The 23,255-nt window shown below is 47.2% G+C and overlaps 1 protein-coding gene across 2 annotated transcripts in view; it reads right to left on the bottom strand.

Moving 5' to 3' along the window:
* Window positions 1-23,255, bottom strand: part of LOC129386005 (chymotrypsinogen B-like) — a 717,527-nt gene that overhangs the window by 126,594 nt on the left and 567,678 nt on the right. For both annotated transcript variants that reach the window (XM_055073201.2, XM_055073200.2), the window contains exon 8: window positions 5,732-5,846. In XM_055073201.2, the coding sequence (XP_054929176.1) occupies window positions 5,732-5,846 (115 nt within the window). The remainder of the gene's footprint in view (window positions 1-5,731; window positions 5,847-23,255) is intronic.

Genomic DNA, 23,255 nt, shown 5'->3' with positions numbered 1-23,255 from the left:
TCGACGTGAACATCGCGGTGCCTGGCGTCGCATCAAAGCGCCGAACTGCGGTGTGCGCCATGAGACAGGAGACCGCCTCCCTACTGCACGAGCGACTGGCAGGACGACTTCTCGTCTACACCGATGGCTCGGTGACGCCGGACGGGTCTGGTGCTGCGGCTTGCACGGCACCGGACATCTCGGAAACGCGCCAGTGCCGACTGCGCTTTGCCGCGTCAGCGACAGTGGCCGAACTCGCCGCCATCGATCTCGCTGCCGACCTCCTTTTGGAACATCCGAACATTGTGTCAGCGGCCATTCTCACTGACTCTCGTGCGGTGCTTTGCATGCTGGCCAGAGACTACGGCGGAGTGCCCCTCGTTCGAGTTGGCTGCAAGCTGCGACACATCGTGAATCAAGGCTGCGACCTGGCGCTTCAATGGATACCCGCACACATCGGATTGCCAGGCAACGAGGAGGCTGACTCCCTCGCCAAGGCGGCGCACGGTGAGCGCTTTCCCCTCACCCACTTGGTGACGAGCTTTGACGCGGCCAAGACAGCGGTTCTGCGTAGCCTCACTGCGCAACACCGCGATCGGCGCTTCGCGGCGGGAACGCCCCCGCGCCTGCTTCCGCGTGCGGACCTCTCTCGGGCTGACTGCGCCTTCCTTCTCCGCCTGCACATCGGCTGCTACAAAACAGCGGCGCGCACACACAGGCTCACAGGAACTGGCAGCCCCGTGTGTGGTAACTGCGACGACGTGGAGACGCTGGAACACCTTTTGCTTCACTGCCCGGTCTTCGGGACCGAGAGGGAGGATCTGTACGCCTCCTACCGCCGATGTGACTTGCCATCCACCACCCTGCAGGGCCTACTCTTCCCCAATGCTCCCAGTTTCAGCAAGCGTGCATTTTCGGCATTGATGGAATTCTGTGAAGCAACACACCTCAGAGTGCGGCTGTAGGCCCCGCAAACGCTTAGCTACATTGTTGTCTTTTCTTTTTTGCTATTCCGGTCTCTCTCCTTTTTACTTCCGGTCACTATCTCCATCTTTTTCTCCCCACACCCCTTTCCCCGTGCAGTGCTGTTGAGGTGTCCTCCTGTGAGAGACAGTTACGGCACTGCACTTATCTCTTCCATTTCTCCTTAAAAAATCACTTCACACAGGGTCCAACCCTCATGTGCTCGGGTACGTGGTGTCGCAACGCAGCAAACGCCTGCTGACGCAGACGCCCCTGCGAGGGTGCATCAACCTCATCGCAATCAACTCCTGTCAGTCTCGGATAGTGACACACTACCTCAAACAGGGAATAGTTGCTCCCGAAGTTCAAGTCTTCCTGGGTGGCCTGGAACCTTCATGGGAACACGTCAAAAGGATGTACAGGATTGTTCAGCACAATGCGTTGGCGGGCTAGTTGGTGCAAATGCATGAATACTTTGTTTAGCGCAAACCGACAGAGACAAGAAAGACGAGCGCCTTGTCCTGTCGTCTTTCTTGTCTCTGTCGGTTTGCGCTAAACAAAGTATTCATGGATGTACAGGATAATGAAGTCTGAGAAAGGGCGGCAGGTACGTAGGTACAACGACTGGCTTTGGGTCCTGTGCAACGAAAGCAAGGATCAGGTTGTAGGCGGCCGAGAGTTCGCCCAGACCAAAAGGATTGCCAAACAAGTGACTGAATTCCTTTGGCAAAGGTTAAGAATAGGTCTTACAAAGCGAATTCGGCGAAACATTCAGCCAACTAAAGTGATACTAGTCGGTGATGTGCTCCCAGACGACGTTAGGAGTCTACTTCAAAAATTAAAGAAATACAGCTTTGAGCCACCGTCCAAGAAGCACCGGCTGCTCGCTACGGCCCGGCAAATAGGAAACTGCGCTGGCGAGGCAGAGCGGGATCGAGCTACCAGTGACGCGGTGGATACCCTTCTTCGGACCATGCGTTCGAAATCCACCCCTAACCCCCCCTTCAAGAAGTTAACGGGCTTCCTAAGGCAAAATGACCTCGTCGCGGTACAGGCGGACAAGAAGGATGGCTTCGTCATCCTTTCCAAGGGCGCTTATGGAGAGAGGGCCATCAGCGCGATTGAGAAAAATTTTAAGGCCGTAGATTTCAACCACACAAAGCAAAAAGCCAATGCGATCAAGCTGCTTGATAACTTCAACCTGGATGCTCTTTGGAAGGCGACGAACAGGGCTGAGGTAGACGTCTTGGAAGTATTTTTCTCCGGCAAGACCCACAAACCTGATTGCCCCTTTAGGGCTATTGTCTCTGAGAAGAAAACATGGCCGGTGAAAGTAGGGCACCACCTGAAGCGCCATTTATGCCAGTTACCCCTAGATGACCCTTTCCTTGTGCGGAGCTCTAGAGAAGTCGTGCTGACTTTAGAAGGAACTTGGAGCAATGTGTACGCGTTTTTACTGGACGTTGAAGACCTGTGTTATGCGATTCCTCATGACGGAGTGCTCAGTGCCATTAGGAACAAAATAGAAGACTTTGGTGGAGTTAGGTTCAGTTGTGCAACCGGAGTGAATAGTGGCCAGTCTTTAGAGCTGTTAAGCTTTTATTTTCATTCCACTGTCGTTAGTTTCAAAAAACAACACTATGTACAACGCAAGGGCATTTGCGTTGGATCGTCTCTTGCTCCCATTTTTTCAGACATCTTTCTCAGCGCCTTTGACAAGTGTGTAAACAGCATTCTGCATCAGTCAAGTGCTCCTTCTATAATGAGGTACGTCATTCAGTACCTGGTGGTTGTTAACGATGTTCCACGGTCTAGGCTAGATGACACTGTAGAATCGATAATTAACACATTTAGAAATGCATCGGAGGCTCTAAATTTCACGCGCGAAAGGCCTTGTGATAACAGCATTTGCTTTCTGGACCTCAGTCTCACTCTGATGAACACGCATGTCTGTTTCGAATACCGGCCGAGGTTGAACAAGCAGCTAATTTCATACGACACTGCGCACTCCAAGCTAGTAAAATGAGGAGTTGCAATGACTTGTCTAAAAGAAGCGCTAAACAAATCTTGCAACCACAAAATAGAAATAAGTTTCAATAACCAAGTTTAAAGGCTACGCCTAGCCGGTTTCCCTTCACTCTTGATCTCTAGCGTTTACGATAAGCTTCTTGAAAAAGATCAAACAGGCAAGAGAAGGCACTAACACAAAAAAGCCATTTGATAGGAAGAGAATACATGTGATTCCTTATTGGCACAGGGTGTCCCACAACTTCAAGAAGGTGGCACAAAGGCACAGTGTCAATCTTCTTGAGAGCAGCATTCCGGGCAAGTTGGTAATCCATTGCTTAAATGATATGGCGCGACATAAAAAACGACACGGACGTGAGAGAAGACGACACACCAAGCGCAAAAGCGCTTGGTGTGTCGTCTTCTCTCACGTCCGTGTCGTTTTTTATGTAGCGCAATATCATTTAATCAATTTTCTCTTCAGTGCATCATGTAAGCTGGCCGATGCCCTATGATGACAAAAGCAAAACCCGAACCATGCTCTACAAGAAACATGCAGCGCAGTACACTGCTTGCAAAAGTAATGTATATGAGATACCCTTAAGTCGCCAACAGGTCTATATCGGTCAAACTGGACGGTGTTTTATTGAAAGGGCGCGTGAGCACAATTGGGCGGTGAATAACAATGGGGGGGGGGGCGGGGGGGGGCATCTGGCAGAACGCTGTAAACGTCACAATTGACGTCCGTATCTTTGTGACACCAGGTTTCCGGCATGGTCTAGAGATAGACTAGAACGGGAGATATTAGAAACTTTTTACATTGCAAAGGCCGAGGGCACGTGCATTAGTTGCCCTTCAGTGACGCTTACCGAAAAAGAGATAGCTTTTCCAATGAGACAGGGAGGTCGTGATGTCACGATGGGCCATTCTTGGTTGCATCTATTTAAAGTCCTGTTTCTTAAAAAAAAAAAAAAAATTTAGTCGGAAGTAGCGCCTTGTCCGTCGTACATGTTGTTCTTTTAGTCCGCATCTTCGTAGCACTCCTTTCATCAAGTAAAAATTTACATATTTCACTTATATCATGAAGAACACGACAAAACTTTCTTTATGCGCGTACGGAGGTTCGAGTTCATAATTGATATGTGTGCTCCTCTGCCAATCAGTGCTATTACAGGTATACCGTCCACGTCCATCGTGATGAGGTTGCAATGGCGAGGCAGTGTAAGCAGAGGAGGAATTTCGGGTCGGGTCGTCATGGCAGGCTCACATATCGGAGCTGCGCCATTCAGTTTTCCGAAGTACGGTGGGAGCAAGAAGGAGATGGGGGGGGGGGGGTCGATGACGCAGAGGCTGCGGGAAAGACGAGGGCGCGGCGAAGTACAATGGTTTGATTGTTCGGGTAGAGATCTTGGAGCGGTGTCTTGTTCGATGTGTGTCGGCGGGCAGGGACTACCAAGAAGGCACCGGGTACTTCGAAAGCTCGGCTAGGACTTCGAGTTCCAAGAACTGCGACCATTGCGGGCAATTGGTCCAAAGCGTTCACAGCAGAAGCAGATAGGCCTGTTATCAAAAGTGCGCCATTCTTCTGGGTTTCGATAACGAGGACGAGTATACAAAATCCTTGGTAGATCGAATACGAGGGGTGAGTGGTAGTCGGGTCTGTTGACTGGGTAAAGTGACTGGAGAACCACGCTAGCCAGTTCTTGCCGCACAACAGTCTGGATGAAAGATATAGTTGCGTGAGAATCGTCTGGGGTGCGAGTCTGGGGAGGCAGCTTCAGTTACCCGGTGGACGATGCGCACAATACAGTCGGATGCAGCGCGCACAGGTGGGAGGCGGAGATCCTCGCAGGTTGCAGGAGTGTTAAGTAGGCGAGAAAAGTGGTGGGCGTGCAACGGCCTTTAGCTTCTTCGATGATGTCCTGTGTTGTCGAAGAGTTCTTGTAGACGGGCAGAGCAAACGCGTCATTCGCGATTTCTTTTAGGATATGCACAGCGTTTTCGCTCCCGGGATATTTTCGCTTCCGGAAGAAAGTGCTGGGTATATGTCATATAGGACTCAGTGCAAGTCTCAACTCACCTCGTAAGATCTTTCTGCGCGGCACTCCGGCGGCCAAGAAGCTTGCTAAAGAAATAAGTGAGCTTTTGCCTGCACAAGTCTCAGCTGGTGAGTTCCTCATCGTGGTTCTCAAACCAGACGCGCGCTGTTCCCACGAGGTAAAATATCATGTTAGCGAGCACGGTCGCAGTGATTGCTCGCGCCCACGCCTTCGTATAACTGGAGTCCATCTCGAACGTCGGCATTATCCGTGCCAGAAAAGACTCTTGGGACGCGCAATTGTGCCACAATGACGGTGGGTGGGGGTGGCGACGCGCCCGACGCAGTCTCGCCTTCAGCTGGCCGATGCAGCCAAGAAGTTCCCGCTGCGTAAATTCGTAGTGCGTCCAAACAGCCCGCAATCTCCACCAAAATGCTATAGACAGAAGACAGGTTTAATGTATTTACAGGTAATTACAACGAATTCACTGGCCTACAATACGGAAGACAGTCCGCGTGACATCAGCGAGTGTCGTTGTTATTCTGTACTGTCTTCAGCTTAGTGCCTGGCTGTGATTAGTAATAACGTAAGACACAGATAGAATGAACGATCACATTCGAGTAAATTCCAAATCATGCAAGTGCGTCTTGCGCTGAGCGACAGGGTTAATGAAATGCAGTCTCCGCAGAAAGCATAAATAAGTACCCGTGTGAATACTGCGACTAAAGACGTTGTTTTCTTACCATTTTCTTGAACTTTCCAGTAGACTTCTAAGGACGGGTTTCGCGCAAGATCCGCAGGAGCCACAGGAAGGCAAGCACTCCCCGTATTCTTGTTAAATTCAAAGCACTTGTCCATCTGTCAGAAAATTCAAAAAAGAGGTGATATTCATGACAACATTGTTTGATGTGTAGGGTGTCACACAGAAACAGGGTAACAAGTGTACGAATAAAGTTTGCGCATTATACGCACTGTAAGAATTGGTTTAAACGATGCATTTATTGGTGTTTCTGAAGAAAGCTGTTTATGGTTAGCGTTCATTTGAATGTACAGACTACACTACCTTGTTGGACGCATTTTCAGTTTGCGCTCGATCACGCATATGACGTGCATGACGACGATGACATGATATCGATGACATGAAGATGGCTCTATGGCGACGACTAAATGACAACGGTGGAATGGGCACGACGGCATGACGAAAATGGCACGCCGACACTAGATTCACCGTGGCAAAATGAATACGCTAAAACAAACACGACGTTATCATGACGAGGATGGCCTGACGACGCTGGAGTGACGGTGATAGTGCGAAGACGACGGCGTGACAACAAGGTGACAACGTGATGCGGTTGGTGGTGACGTAGAAGAACACAGTAGCAATACTGTGAACGAGAAAACTAACTTTTATTGGGCGAACTTGTGCCCACAAAACAGGCTACACTTATAGCACAACGAAAGCGGCGAACACAGTCGGCGATCGTCGGAAATCTGATCAGCGGGTCAAGCGCGTCGGCTTTTATACAACAGTCGTCGAATGTTCCAGACTAATCGTTGGGACCCGCATGCCTTCCACGAAGTTCTACAACATTCGAGTCACGCGATGAAATCAGATAATACAAGGTTCGGCGACAACAGACAGCGGATAGAAGCGTCGATAACTTTCCAGAAACTTCGGATACATGCAGACGCGTCCCGCGCTGTGCGATAACATTTGTTAGGCGGCGAAACGCGGTTGCCCGTTAAAGATAAGTACACGTGTCAATACTCCCCTCTTAAAAAAAAGCATCGACCCGATGCTGCAAACAAACGAAAGTAATACACAAAAGCACTCGTAGCAAAGAAAACAACAAAAATAACGAAGTTCGTCAGCGTCCGTAAAACGGTTTAAGGCGCACCACGTGGACCACTTCAGATCGTGCGCGGCGCCGCTGTGAATGCGAAATGCCGTCTGGCACGACCTCATAGTCCAGAGCGCCAATACGTCGGATGACCTTGTAGGGTCCGAAATAGCGCCGCAGTAGCTTCTCACTGAGTCCTCGTCGGCGTATCGGTGTCCATACCCAAACACGGTCGCCGGGCTGGTACTCGACGAAGCGTCGTCGGAGGTTGTAGTGTCGGCTGTCGGTCCTCTGTTGGTTCTTGATCCGGAGGCGGGCGAGCTGTCGGGCTTCTTCGGCGCGCTGGAGATAGCTAGCGACGTCAACATTCTCTTCGTCAATGACGTGGGGCAGCATGGCGTCGAGCGTCGTCGTCGGGTTCCTGCCGTAAACCAGTTTAAACGGCGTGATCTGTGTTGTTTCTTGCACCGCCGTGTTGTAAGCGAAGGTTACATACGGCAGGACCGCGTCCCACGTCTTGTGCTCAACGTCGACGTACATCGCTAGCATGTCGGCGAGGGTCTTATTCAGGCGCTCCGTGAGACCATTAGTTTGCGGATGGTAGGCAGTTGTCCTCCTGTGGCTTGTCTGGCTATATTGCAGAATGGCTTGGGTGAGCTCTGCTGTAAAAGCCGTTCCTCTGTCAGTGATGAGGACTTCTGGGGCGCCATGTCGCAGCAGGATGTTCTCGACGAAAAATTTCGCCACCTCGGCTGCGCTGCCTTTCGGTAGAGCTTTTGTTTCAGCGAAGCGGGTGAGATAGTCCGTCGCCACGACGATCCACTTATTCCCGGATGTTGACGTCGGAAACGGCCCCAACAAATCCATCCCAATCTGCTCGAATGGTCGACGAGGAGGTTCGATCGGCTGTAGTAACCCTGCTGGCCTTGTCGGTGGTGTCTTGCGTCGTTGACAGTCTCGGCATGTCTTGACGTAACGGGCGACGTCGGCGGTAAGACGCGGCCAGTAATACCTTTCATGTATCCTCGACAGCGTCCGGGAGAATCCGAGGTGCCCAGCAGTTGGATCGTCGTGTAGGGCGTGCAGTATCTCTGGACGCAGCGCTGACGGTACAACAAGGAGGTAGCTGGCGCGGACTGGTGAGAAGTTCTTCTTCACGAGTAGGTTGTTTTGAAGCGTGAACGAAGATAATCCACGCTTAAATGCCCTAGGGACAACGTCGGTGTGCCCTTCCAAATACTCGACTAGGGCTTTTAGCTCCGGGTCTCCTCGTTGTTGTTCGGCGAAGTCTTCCGCGCTTATTATGCCAAGGAAGGCGTCGTCATCCTCGTCATCTTGCGGCGGTGGGTCAATGGGGGCGCGGGATAGGCAATCGGCATCTGAGTGTTTTCTTCCGGACTTGTATGTTACAGTGATGTCGTATTCTTGTAGTCTGAGGCTCCACCGCGCCAGCCGTCCTGAAGGGTCCTTTAAGTTAGCTAGCCAACACAACGCGTGATGGTCGCTGACCACTCTGAATGGCCTGCCATATAGGTAGGGGCGAAATTTCGCTGTAGCCCAAACGATGGCGAGGCATTCCTTTTCCGTTGTGGAATAATTGCCTTCCGCTTTTGACAATGACCGGCTAGCGTAAGCTATCACGTGTTCATGTCCATCTTTTCTCTGGACTAGGACGGCACCGAGGCCTAGGCTACTGGCGTCAGTGTGGATTTCGGTATCGGCGAGCTCGTCGAAGTGCGCAAGTACGGGCGGCGACTGCATGCGTCGTTTGAGTTCTTCAAATGCGTCGGCCTGCGGCGTTTCCCACTTGAACTCGATGTCACATTTAGTTAGCTGTGTCAGCGGCTCAGCGATGCGTGAAAAGTCCTTGACAAATCGCCTGTAGTAGGCACACATGCCAAGAAATCTACGCACTGCCTTCTTGTCGGTGGGCTGCGGGAACTTTGCGATGGCAGCTGTCTTCTGCGGGTCGGGGCGGACTCCAGACTTGCTGATGACGTGGCCTAGGAACAGAAGCTCATCGTAGGCGAAGCGGCACTTTTCTGGCTTCAGAGTGAGCCCTGATGACTTGATGGCCTCGAGTACTGTTGCAAGCCGCCTAAGGTGATCGTCGAAATTTTCGGCGAAGACAACGACGTCATCCAAGTAAACGAGACAGGTCTGCCACTTCAATCCTGCTAAAACCGTGTCCATCACGCGCTGGAACGTTGCAGGCGCCGAGCACAGTCCAAATGGCATAACCTTGAACTCGTAGAGGCCGTCTGGGGTGATGAAGGCGGTCTTTTCGCGATCTCTTTCGTCGACTTCAATTTGCCAATAGCCAGACTTGAGGTCCATCGACGAGAAGTATTTAGCGTTGCAGAGCCGATCTAATGCGTCGTCTATCCGTGGGAGGGGGTATACATCCTTCTTCGTGATCTTGTTCAGTCGACGATAATCGACACAGAAACGTAGGGTTCCGTCCTTTTTCTTTACCAGGACAACAGGGGATGCCCACGGGCTTTTCGACGGCTGGATGATGTCGTCGCGCAGCATTTCGTCGACTTGTTCTCTTATAGCTTCACGTTCCCGCGTCGAAACTCGGTAAGGGCTCTGGCGTAGTGGTCGAGCGCATTCTTCGGTTATTATGCGATGCTTTGCGACTGGTGTTTGTCGAATCCTCGATGACGTCGAAAAGCAGCCTTTGTATCGTCGAAGCAGACTTCTGAGCTGTTGCTGCTTAATCACGGGGAGACTTGGACTTATGTCGAAGTCTGGCTCGGGAACTACGGTCGTCGGGTTAGATGCGACAGAATCCGAGAGGACAAAGGCATCGCTGGTTTCCACAATTTCCTCGATGTATGCGATCGTCGTGCCCTTGTTGATGTGCTTGAACTCCTTGCTGAAATTTGTGAGCAACACTTTCGTGTTTCCTCCGTGCAGTCGAGCGATCCCTCTTGCGACGCAAATTTCACGGTCGAGTAGTAGACGTTGGTCGCCTTCGATGATGCCTTCTACGTCAGCGGGTGTTTCGGTGCCGACCAAAATAACAATGCTGGAGTGAGGCGGGATGCTCACTTGATCTTCGAGCACACTCAAGGCGTGGTGACTACGAGGGCTCTCCGGTGGTATCGCTTTATCTTCCGACAGCGTTATTGACTGTGACTTCAGGTCGATGATTGCGCCGTGTTGGTTCAGGAAGTCCATACCGAGAATGACGTCTCGTGAACACTGTTGGAGGATAACGAAAGTGGCAGGGTAAGTCCGGTCATGAATGGTTATTCTTGCCGTGCAGATTCCAGTCGGCGTGATGAGGTGTCCTCCTGCGGTGCGAATTTGAGGGCCTTCCCATGCAGTCTTAACCTTCTTCAACTGGGCGGCGATGTGTCCACTCATGACGGAGTAATCAGCCCCTGTGTCCACTAAGGCGGTAACTGCGTGGCCGTCGAGAAGCACGTCGAGGTCGGTGGTTCTTTGTCTGGCGTTGCAGTTGGATCTTGGCGTCGGATCACGGCTGTGTCGTGTTGTACTGAAGCTTGAACGTCGCGTCGTCAAGTCGTCTTTCGTCGGTGTAGTCTTGGCTTCCTGACTTCGTCGGGACAGCGGCGTGTCGTCATTAGGTCGTCGAGATGGTTGCTTCGTCGTCTTCGTCGGCGGCGGAGGATCTTCGTCAGTTCGACGAACAGCAACCGCACCTCCATCGGTTGCTGCTTTTAGTTTTCCGGATATGGGCTGACGGACCGGCCGCGGGCTGGGCCAGTGTATGGTCGGCGCTGCGGCGACAGGTAGCGGCCTGGTGACGGCGAACGGGAAGCTCGTCGAGGGCTCCACTGAGTGGCGGCGAGGTAGTCGGCGATATCGCGAGGTCGTTCGCCAATCTGTGGCCGCGGCGCGTTAACGGCGAAACCTCGCAGTCCCATTTCCCGGTATGGGCATCGGCGGTACACATGGCCGGCTTCCCCGCAGTGGTAGCAGAGCGGGCGGTGGTCAGGAGCGCGCCAAACGTCTGTCTTCCTCGGGTAGCTGCGCTGGGCGACGGGTGGTCGTGCTGGCGGCGGCGGCGGCGGCGGCGGACGACGGAATTGCGGCGTGACAGGGCCCTGGCGCGGTCGCGGAGGGGGACCTTGACGGCGTGCGACGGCGGCGTAGGTCATCGCTTGCGGCTCAGGCTGCGGCGATTCACGGGCTACTCCAAGTTGTTGTTGGAGTTCCTCACGCACGGCGTCGGCAATCGAAGCCACTTGAGGCTCTGATGATGGGAACAGCTTTTGTAGCTCCTCCCGCACGACAGCTCGGATAGTCTCGCGTAGGTCGTCGGTGGCCAGTGACTGAACTCCGGCGTAGTTTGTCGCGTTCGTGCGGCGGTCGAATTGCCGGTTTCGCATCTCGAGTGTCTTTTCGATGCTGGTGGCCTCGCGAAGAAACTCGTCGACGGTCTTCGGTGGGCTTCGTACCATCCCGGCAAAAAGTTCCTCCTTCACACCACGCATGAGTAGGCGGACTTTCTTTTCCTCGGACATTTCCGGGTCGGCGTGGCGGAATAGGCGGCTCATTTCTTCTGTAAAAATTGCGGTGGTCTCATTTGGTAGTTGCACCCGGGTTTCTAATAGCGCTTGGGCTCGTTCTCGGCGTACGACGCTTGCGAACGTCTGCAGGAAGCCGCTTCGGAAAAGTTCCCAGGTCGTTAAGGTGGCTTCTCGGTTCTCGAACCACGTCCTGGCCGCGTCTTCCAAAGCGAAGAAGACATATCGCAGTTTGTCGTCGCTGTTCCAGTTGTTAAAGGTAGCGACTCTCTCGTATGTCTCAAGCCAGCTTTCCGGGTCCTCGAAAGTTGAACCGCGGAACGTCGGAGGCTCCCTGGGCTGCTGCAGCACGACGGGTGACGCTGGGGCTGCCATTGGTGTGGACGTGGTGGCCATCTTCCTAGTCGTCTCAGGCAAAAGTCCGTGCTCCGGGGGCAGTCCTTGCAGCCTGCGGCTACCTCGCTGGTTCTTGGCGACGTTGGTGTCTTCCGAGTGAGGGCTTGGGTCACGGCTTTGTGGGGGCGTCCGGTACATGAACGCAAAGCACCTCCACCAGATGTCACGTGGTGGTGGCGTAGAAGAACACAGTAGCAATACTGTGAACGAGAAAACTAACTTTTATTGGGCGAACTTGTGCCCACAAAACAGGCTACACTTATAGCACAACGAAAGCGGCGAACACAGTCGGCGATCGTCGGAAATCTGATCAGCGGGTCAAGCGCGTCGGCTTTTATACAACAGTCGTCGAATGTTCCAGACTAATCGTTGGGACCCGCATGCCTTCCACGAAGTTCTACAACATTCGAGTCACGCGATGAAATCAGATAATACAAGGTTCGGCGACAACAGACAGCGGATAGAAGCGTCGATAACTTTCCAGAAACTTCGGATACATGCAGACGCGTCCCGCGCTGTGCGATAACATTTGTTAGGCGGCGAAACGCGGTTGCCCGTTAAAGATAAGTACACGTGTCAATATGCCGATTGTACGATGACGACGGTGTGACAAAGAGGACTATGGAGCTGCACGTGATGACCACAATTTGAGGACAATGTTAAAATAAATGCACTGGTATGAAGAGCACGGCATCGCGACAGCGGCACGACGATGCTATAAAATACGACAATACGCAGACGAAGTTGCAATGACGACGACAAAATGACGACGACCGTGTGAGGACAAAGGTATAGTGACAATGAGTGGAATTAGTGGAAGCAGCAGTAAAACGGTGAAGCCACTACGACAACAGGACCATTGAAAGACCACAATGGCATGGCGACGACTGACATATGGCGATGAAATGACCCCGACGGAAGGTCGGTGTAACAGCATGACAGTGACAGCTTGTCGGTGTTGGAGCACACGTCCGCACTTCACCGGGCACCGCGGGCTACATGAATTGTCGTTGATTCAAACATTAGCCCGTATCGTTAATCGTCCAAGACTGCATCCAGGAGCAAGCAGGGGATGAGAATCGTGCGACCACAACGGAGCAATGAAAATACCTTCAGTATGACACACGTGTTGGCGAAGTGTTATTCACCAAGACAACAACTTCTCAAAGAAGGAAAAGAGAACTTGCATTTAAATATTCTGCAGATGCCATCGACGATTATTGTCGATGTAGGCAAATATCTAAACGCTTCTTTGAAACTATTCACGCCTCTTAAGAAAATTATGCGCCTCAGGGCTTATTTTGGTTGTACTTAGTATATTTAGGAAGCTTTCCGTGTTTGGTTGCGCAGCCCTACAAAGAATAGAGCCGCCGCTGACCATTAGGCGGTTAGCACTGCAAGCGCGCTGTCCTATAGTCGGTGCATGGGTACAGGGCGGCGGCAGAAGAGGGCGCCTGTCCTTGATGATCACTTCCCACAGCATTAAAATTATTAGACAAGAGTGGTGGCGAACCGAATGAATACGGGTTAAGTTCGAGTTCGGGGTTCAACACTCCCCCGTTTTGTTCCGCTTCCGGTCCAGTTAGAAGAAATAAACGTGCATAGTGGCTCGCGAACTGGTTAGCTACTCTTAGCTGCTTCGTGAACAGGTTCGGCGCAGTAAATTTCCTGTCCCCTGGCGCACGATGCTCAGTTCTATTTCCTTGTCCGCGTGAAGCATGCGTACGTTTCGATAGCAGAAGTGAGCTCTGTCGTGCATGGTGGACAGCTATAGGTGTTTTGAAATGAATACCAATAAACTTTATTGCTATACAGCCACAGGAGGGACGCACATCAAGAGCGCCATCTTGAGCAATGGCGCAGAAAATGTGCGCGGCTCGTGGTGCGGCACCTCGGCGCGTCAATCCCTTTGCTGCGTCTTTGCCGGCTTTGCCTTATCTTCACCCATGCTTATTAAGGGCAAAGCTGTAAAAATTTTCTTCCGTGATAATGCTGTTTTCTTCCGTGATTTTCTTCCGTACGGTGGTGCTATTTTAAATGCTGCATCTCGCGATCATTACCTAATTATTGTAAAGTGTATTTTTGTTCGTAAAGAGGTTATTATCTTTAGAGATGTTTACGCATGACGTTAAAGCAATTTTCTCCTGAGTATATTCAAGAACTGAAAGAAACAACTAAGTATAATGTAGAGAAAACACGGGCAAGGCGGAAGATGGAAATTTATGACGACGAGCACAACGGGAACGTCTTGAAAGGAGCAGCCAACGTTTCGACAAGTGGACTTGTTTTCTTCAAGGCCAATGTGCAGTATGGTATAATGTAGTAGTATAAGTGTAATGTAGCACTATAAGTTGAATGTAGTATGGTAAATGCACAGATATGGCAATAATCTCGAAATAACGTGACATAAGCTTTTCTCGAACATGCAACAAAACACCTTATTTTCGATGCATTATAATGTGGACAATTACCGGTTTTCGGTTCGGATTCGGGTTCCATTCGACACCCGGCTTCAGACACCCCAAATCTCTTGCGCGACAGCATGTGCCAGCCGGCCCAAGTATTGGTTTACACGCATAACTCTGTTGCCCATATTGGACGATGCTATGAAGACATGCGTATATTGGGTGTTTTACAAAGATTTTAATTAATACTTAAAATGCAGGTTTTGAAATAAAGGGATCGTTTCTTCGGAGACATGCCACCATCGGTACGGTCCACAGGGTGATACAGGAATCAGTTGCTAGTTAACAATAATCAATATATCACTTTTAATCTTTTAGTTTCGATTCAGTAACTGGTAAATTGAAGCGAGCTTTCCCTACTAGCCATATGAACGCTTGGATCTGAAAAGAAAATGCTATTACCAACAAAAATTGACCGGGCAGATTTCAGCTATCACAGCAACTGGCAGGTTGCATCGAGCTCAAAGCAGCCACGCTTTTCGAGGCGACGTTCTGTGTGCGTCACCACGCAGCGGGCAGCCAGCGCGCTGCGAAAGCGAGGAACATGGAAACTCAACTCACTGGCTGAAGGCTGCTAGACGACTTCAACACAACGTCGCTCTCAGTTTTGGTTTCGCTCGCTTTCACAGCTGAATTTCGCCATGCCACTGTTCTATGCATAATCTCATGTTTCCATAACTAAAAATTGGTATGGCTCGCTTCAATGTACAAATTACAATGAGCCCACTAAAACTAAGCTTCAGAAGAACTTCACATGGGCCTAGTAGGTGTTTACTGCATATCATATTGACCGCAAATAAACACGGGGACAGCGGAAGAGAACACAAAAACGAGACGGGCGATAACTTTCAACTGGTTTATTCACGGCAATCCGCGGCAATATATAGACAAATAGAACATGCGCAGAACGCAGCAACAAGAACACTGATTGAGGATTGAGGTGAGGATTTCGATCGACCTTGGGCTTGGTGACAGCACACCCGACAAGACCAAAGTGCAGCCTGTCACTTGAGTGTCCCTGAATGGACCATCAACATCAGAAAATGAATCAGAGTAGGTAGAGGGAATTTTCATTTTGAAATAGAATACTGACAGGTGCCTTTTTTGAAGAACTAAATGACATATTTACAAAAGCAATCATTTCTAGTTGTGCAGCCTAGATAGAATTTCTTTGCTTGCTGTACGGATCTGCAGAAAGCAGTCCTTCTGAACCCTTCTTGCATGCACAAATAAATAAAGAGGAGTGCACTTTCTGAAGAAATCGATGCACTGAAATGTGCATTCGGCACACACAGAGATGCAAAATAACCAAAAACTTTAAAGAAGTAAAAAAACAAACAAGAAACAGGTTTGAAAGATGTAGCATCCTTACCCAGCTTGGCATACGGAACTAACTATAACAGCAACAGAGGTGCATGCAGAGAAGTGTTCGTAAATGTTTCCAAGATATGAACATTGTCTAAGAAATTTTTCTTATTTACTCGGAGCTTCTTTGTGCCATGGCAGTGCAGAAAAGCTCAAGATTATGCCCAGCTACAAATAAAGCACCTTTAGATTTTAAAATTAAGTTCTGGGGTTTTACATGTCAAAGTCACAGTCTGAAGTTTTGGCCACCCGGCCTTTAACGTGCACCTGAATTTAAGTGCATAAGTGTTATTGCACTTGTTATTGCAATGAGCGTTATGCACCTCGACCGCCAAAAACGGCGTATGTCTGTGATATGGACAGTTGAGGAGATTAGCGTTGGGAGATCGTCATTGTCAATATCTGTATACACATCGTAGATAACACCGGCGGTGGTGCTGCCTCCATGTACGATGAATGAGCGGAAAAGTATATTTCCTAGCTGATTTACAGCTTTTAAAGTGCCGAGGATGGTTCGTGTAGTCATATCAACAGTAAGTATGTTTCTTCTGGAATTAATTTGGACCTCTCTGATTTGCCCTGGAGCCAGCCTCTCGAGGTAAGCAGTGAGAGTTTGCCTAGTGAGGGAATTGAGATTGCCTGTAGCAGCGACGGGGATGTAGGCGATTTTATACGCTTGCTGTCAGGGCTGGTTATTGTAGTTAAGCTCACTCATGCTTGATGTCCTACGAAGTTTCCTCTTAAACCAACGATTTGTGACCTCGGTATATCCACCCTCAGAATCCATGTCGTCGACGTCTGAGCAGCTCGATGACCTTTGCAGAGTCGCGTTAAAGTGGTCGGGCGAGTCAGAGAAATCTTATCTGCATATCTGAGGTGCATGTGTCATATGCTCGAAGGCTGTTTGAAGCTGCTAATAAGAAAATTACTTCACTAGTCTCCCAGAGATTGCTTCAGTAGTGTATGCTACTCGATCATAACCAATTTACAAGAGTGAACTTTCATCACAGTTGGCTTTGAAATGTTTATACCAAATACCACAACTGCCTGCTAGACATGTGACTGCACTAAAACTTGGGATTAATGACCAGTAAGATTTATGGGACATCAAAAGTTAGTTTATTACTCCAGAACAAAATGCCAGGCACTTCAGTTATTTCTGCACCTCGCTCAAGTAGAAGCGGCACCCCACCTGCTGCAGAAACATGCCCTACCTTTCTGCCAAGTGCACGGAATGCTCTGAACTCGCCCTGTACAAAGCCTGAACTAAGTAAAACGAATCACAACGTGCAGTGGCTGCCATGTTGAACTGGTGGAACAAGAGAGAAATACAGAACCTGCTGAACTAGTTCGGAAAGTGCAGGTGAAGCGAGTGAAGATTATATAGTAACCGAAATTGAGTGATTCTGCGTTAGATTCATAAAATATACTGCAAGATATCTGTCCATTACTTCTTTAGTTATAAAGAATCCGCTTTGCATTTTTGGACAAAACTACACAATGCCAGCATATTTTATAGCATTTACTAGTAGCAAACATGTCGAAAACATGTTCCAGTTTCTGCATTGTGGCTTTACGCTTTAACCCCCAAGTTAATTCTGGAAAAATGCACCAAACTTTCCCATTTTTTATGTACTCATGTTTTTCTGTGTCACTCTCATTCTAAAAATATATTACTTCATTGGTCTGTGGTAAGAAATAACACAAAAAGAAAAGCTGCTCTTGAGGGCAGCTTTCCCTCCATGCCGACCATAACTCATCTGTGCCAGTCAGAGCAGCATAACATCTGGCAAAACGAGCGTGACTGGTCATTGGCGATGTTGGTACTAACCTCCAGTCACTAGTACAGTTTGGGATCAGAGGTTAAAGGATTAAGGGTTGTGAATTCGTTGCTGCCCCATTTTAATTCTGCAGCTGTTACACTTGGGAGTCGTCCATGTATGTATCTGTACATGCATTAAAATACGTTCATGCTAGAGCAAAGCAACTGTAGCGCAGAGAGCACGCAGGTATCAGTCATCTTTATATATTTGCTTTCTAAAAATGCACTAAGTTTATCTTTTGCAGTATAGACTTGGCACTCTGGCCAAAAATGGTCTGGTGCTACTAAAACCTATAAATGAATTATCTTTTTGCAGTGGCAGGTGCTTATCTTTCTTTTTTGAGGATCGGTGCGCCAGATTTAATTTGATTTTATTGGACCATGCAATTCCCACTCGCAAGACTGCATGTCACCTGAGGTGTTCCTTTTTCAATCGAAAATGTTGAGGTTGTCTTTGTCAAACTTGATTTCTTGCCTGAAACGAGCTTGTACAAACTGACCAAGCTGATAATTCTACCTGCTTATATATGAAATATGTTGCGGTTATGAACCCTTATAATGAATGAGACATAGTACCAATATTTTACGTATTAAAACAATTAATTTCATGAAATGTTTAAATATCATATAAACCTAACCATCGTTTTTACCACAATGCAGGGAGGAAAACGCCAGGTAGCACAATGTTTTCATTATGGTGGCCCAGCCGTTGTGTATGCAAAGCAACCTCCTTCATATGGACCAAGAACTACTCCTCAGTGTCTCGTATAGACTTCCACGCGAAGCCCTCAACATTATCGTCACAGTGGAATGGCTGTTCATCTATCAGCTTGTCCATCAGCAAGACTGCCAGTTGTAAAGGTTCTGCACCCCTTTAAAAAAGCTTAATGATTTTCATTTACTTTTAACAGTTAGCTTTAGAATCTTAACAGTTTTGATGTTTCTAACATTTTTACCGGGCACAAAGCTGTGCAATAACTTTTATATCAGTGTTTAATGTATTTAAGGGATGCTCACTCTAATGCCTATCTGGTTTTGTTAGTGTTTAGGAAATTAGAATGTCTGCTCAAGTAACACAATTTGAGTTTGAGTTTGTCGTCGTGGCTCGTTTCAATGAGCTGCAAGAAAATATGACGTAAAACTTACCGCAAGCCAGTTGTAGTATTTTTGTTTTCATGACTACCGTATACAGGTTTCAAAAGATGGAAAGGGGAAAAAACCTCAACAGCATAATCAACCTAGAATTCTCACGTGCGAGTAAAAAGAGCTTTAGGTAAACAATAAGCGCATATTCACGTGAGCTTAAAATTACAGTCATTCATTACTAGTCACTGTACTTGAAATCATGCTGACAGCTTACAACTCTGCAATGACTAATGCCTCATACATCGCATAGCTAATGCCTCATAGGTATTGGCAACAATGCATTTGTGACACACAAGGGGTCATGTCTAAACGTTAATTAGACCCAGCAATCTATGAGATGGAGTGATAAAGGGCATACCTTTTGTTTCTCAGTGGTCTCTTACACAAATGACAACGTTTCTGGCAGCTTAGTTTTGACTTTTTATGTCTTGATTTAATGTGTATATTGCAACTATAACTAACAGCCAGTGTTCTGTTCTGCCCAGTTTTATGCTGTTTTTGTGATATTTGCAATATTTTGCTGTTACTTCACCTGAGCCAAGTATATGTCTTTACTATTACTAGTTTTCATGTTCAACTTTTGTGCAGTGCTCACTAGTTATTACCAGCCATGTGTAGTTTACATTCACATTCAGTATATTTATTTTAGATATTTGTAATTTGATAGCATTTCAGATATTCATTTTTTCTAAGAAACTGTTTTGTATTTATTTTTAAGGCGATTGTAAAAACTGCTTAAACTTTTCTTTGTCAACTTTACATATCCACACCATAGTATGAGCCCTATAGCACTATGCTGTCTGTTAAGTTTGAATTTTTGATTTATTTTACGGTGGTGCTGTTACCGCTCCGAAATTTTTCTATGGGGCTGTCACTTAGTCAAGCTGTTCTGACAAACAGCTTTCTGTCACAGTCCTGCTTTCTGTATCTTTGACAGAATGAAAATAAAATTGATTGATGGATTGGTTGATAGACACACCTAGAGTTGTTCTTTCTTATGTGGTAGGTTTTTTCATACCTTATAAGGTACAGTGCTTCTCGAATGATAACATGCGATAGTTTGTAGTGAGGTTATTTAAACAAACTGTTTTGGCCTTAAAATTTAATTGAAGAAGCCGGTGCTGTTGTTCGGTGCTTATGTCTTTGTATTGGTATGGTTTTACTCCATATTCTCCTTTTTATTTTTAAAATGTGCAAAGTTTGTTATGTAACAGTTCTCTTTATGAAATAATAAATATTTTTCTTCCGACATTTTGTCAAAATTTTGCAATGATTCCGTTCAGTTAAGTAACCTTAGACTAGCTGATTGTTATTCTGATAGTTTTACTTACAATGTCTGTGGGACATCCAGTGCAAGCACACGGTGAAAAATAAACTAAATAATTGGGTATAGCAGGTTCCTGGCAGCAAATGGAGCATATATAAATTTGAGGAAATAGTACATGCTTATATAATAAACAGCTTACACAGCTATGCGTGCAGTTTTGTTTTTACATTCTGAAAAATTATACCTAAGTGGAAGCGCTTTGTTGTGATTTCTTCTTTTGCTTTCAGTGCTAGCTTTAAGTCATTATATATGTGAAGGTACTAGTAGAAGCACCCCGTGGAGATAAACGACAATTTGATGAATAGAGGTATATAAGTTGTGCTTAAAGCAGGGCAAAAAACTCTGCTTGACAGGTAAATGTATGCTTCTGTAGAGCTTCAGTAACACTTCATTTGGGCCTAGTTGGTACATAATTCTGAACTTAACGTTACAGCGCAAATACCTAAGACGATCCACAAAAAGAAAGACACAAGCTGTTGTAGCTTTCCCTCCTGGTCGAACTGGTGTTGCTGCAAACATTTCTGACCAAGTGGAGCTGTTTGTATTATTTCACAAATGCATGTACCATCATGCTTTTTGCTTGTGTGCTTTTTCCATGGAGTGATAAGTACTGGTGTGCCAAGGAGCAGAACATCCTGTGTACTTTGTGCAGCATGGGGTGTGTGCATTGCTCCGATCGTGAAACTTACATTTTGTGCATGAAAGGGTCGCAAACTATATATATATATATATATATATATATATATATATATATATATATATATATATATATATATATATATATATATATATATATATATGTATATATATATATATGTATATATGCTCCACCGCCACATTGGCTGGGGACCCAACGCTACCACAACCGGACTGTGGTACAACCTTTCTTGGACCTTCCCAGCTACTTCCATCTTCAGTACCTGCCTACCTGCCAAAAGCATTTTCATCGCCTCTGCTAAACTGGACACTTGAACTTCGCGCCTTCTGTTCGCAAGCCGGACCACGTGTGCCGCCATCGTCGTCGACGAAGCGCAGCTCGTCACTGAGCTGGGGGCGTTTCCTAACACATTGGCTGTGGCGGTGGAGTGCAAAGGACACGGCACTTATCACTCTTTCTGTGTTTCTCAGGTTGGTTTCTTTCTCTACGTTACTCATCTTGCTACGCGCTCTTTCCGCTACAGCCAATCTACAAATTTGAGTTCATTTGTTGTTCTCATTGCCCTATTTCGGAAAGTCATAGACCTGTACAGCTGCAAACTATGTCGCGTTGCTGTGAATGTTGCTCTGTGATAGATGAAAGCGAATTGTTTCTTACTTGTTCACAATGTGAATTTTCGTATCATAGCGGTACCTGCTTCCGCGTTGCTGAAAGTACCATTAAGGGCAAACGAGATCAATTCAAAAAGACTTGGAAGAGCGAGTCTTGCAAACCTACAGAAAGTGAAAGCTCCTCCTCTGCTAAAGCGTGTAAGAATGACAGATAATGAAAAAACTTGCTGAAATGGACCAAAAACTAAACTTGCTTGTTAGTCTGCCAAACAAGGTAGACGGGATCGAACAGTCCATCCAAGCACTTTCCGATCACTTTGATGAAATTCAGCGAAAGCTTGAGAGCCACGAAAAGGAATTAAACGCTGTCAAACAGAAAGTAGAAAAAATAGAGAAGTACGCTTCTCCTAGGGAGCTCGATCAGATTCAGGCTGACATAGACGCACTTGAATGGCACAGCAGACGTCTTAACATTCAGATACACGGTGTACCTGAGGCTGACAATGAAAACCTACTCGAGAAGGTAAATGATCTTGCAAAGAAGCTTGAACTTCAACCTCTATCTGAGGAAGATGTTGTGGCAGTTCACAGGCTCCCGGCAAAGCAAGGAAAACTGCGAGGAATTATTATCCGTCTTCCACGGCAGGAACTGAAGGATGCGTGGATTGCCAAAAGGCGAGCCTTAAGGGACAACCAGGGCAACATCTTCACTAACGAAAACCTAACCTCACGCTCGAGGAAGCTCCTTGCCACTGCCAAAGAATGGGCAAAGGAGGCGGGATACAAGTTCCAGTGGCACTCAAATGGAAAAGTTCTCGTACGTAGGGCAAACGGTGAATCGGCAGTTGTCGTTAAGGGTGAAAATGATCTTCGTGCTCTATTGCAAAGAACGCCAATTTCTTGTTGCTATTATTTGACTCTTTGCCGAAATGAATCATTCGGGATGTATTGGCAAGGAGCATTGGTTCACGTCTTGGCCACTCAAAAGAAGGGACTGTCTTTCATACATGTGAACATTCAATCAGTCTCCAGCAAGCTACCTGAAATAGAAACTTTTTTTCTGATATAAATAGTCAGTGTAATGTAGTCATGCTAAGCGAAACATGGAATTGCTTTGATGATGTTTTTCGCCTGCCTTGCAAAAAATTATTTTATAAAAACCGAACCTCACGTCGCGGTGGAAGAGTATCTGTTTTGATAGATGATTCTCTAACATGTGAACTGTTAGCCGCGTATTCTTGTATGACAGAAAACTGTGAAATGTTGTGTGTACAAACACCGGGTGTACTCTTTGCAGTATGTTACCGCCCGCCGGATGGTTTATTGGAACCTTTTTTTATTTTTTAGAGTGCATGCTAGAATTTGCGCCAGAAAACAAATATAAAGTGGTCTTAGCAGGAGACTTCAACATTGATATGAGTTCCGATGGTGCTAGGAAAACGATATTTCAAAGAATTTTTGTGGCAAGCGGATGTATAAATGCGGTTGAAACCTTCACGAGATTAACAGAAACTACGAAAACCACTCTTGATCTCTTTATAACGAACTATAATCCATTCTTAGTAACTAGTGGAGTCTTGAACTGTCCTCTCAGTGACCACATGCCAATAGTCATGTTTATCCACACAAGAGCAAACGATACCGAAAATGACAATACTGAAAAAACATTTCCGACAATAAACGAGCACACATTAACTGCCTTTCAAGATGCCTTGAGACAAGTATCTTGGAAGGAGGTTTTTCAACAAAACGAGGCAGAGCCAGCATACAACATCTGCCTAAAGAAATTCTCAGCTGTTTATGCGCAACATTTCATACATAAGAAAAGAAACCACAAAGCTTATCGGAAACCTTGGATCACCAAAGACCTTCTAAAAAAATAAAGAAAAGAGATAAGCTTTATGCCAGGTTTATAAAATCTCGGAACGGCGAGGATCTAAAGTGCTCAAAAATTTTTAGAAATAAATTAAAGAAAGAGTTAAGAAATGCAAGAAATCGCTATTATTTACGTACTTTTTCTTCATGCGAGGGACATACAAAAAAGATGTGGAACAAGTTAAATGAACTAATGGGACGTATACAGAACACTGAACCTATACAGAAAGTTTCTGTAAACCGATGCATTTTAACCGGA

The sequence above is a fragment of the Dermacentor andersoni genome, chromosome 7 (assembly GCF_023375885.2).
Source record: "Dermacentor andersoni chromosome 7, qqDerAnde1_hic_scaffold, whole genome shotgun sequence".
NCBI classification, from domain to species: Eukaryota; Metazoa; Arthropoda; class Arachnida; order Ixodida; family Ixodidae; genus Dermacentor; species Dermacentor andersoni.
Note: the sequence above shows the minus strand (reverse complement) of the source record. Positions and strands in the feature narration are given on the sequence as shown.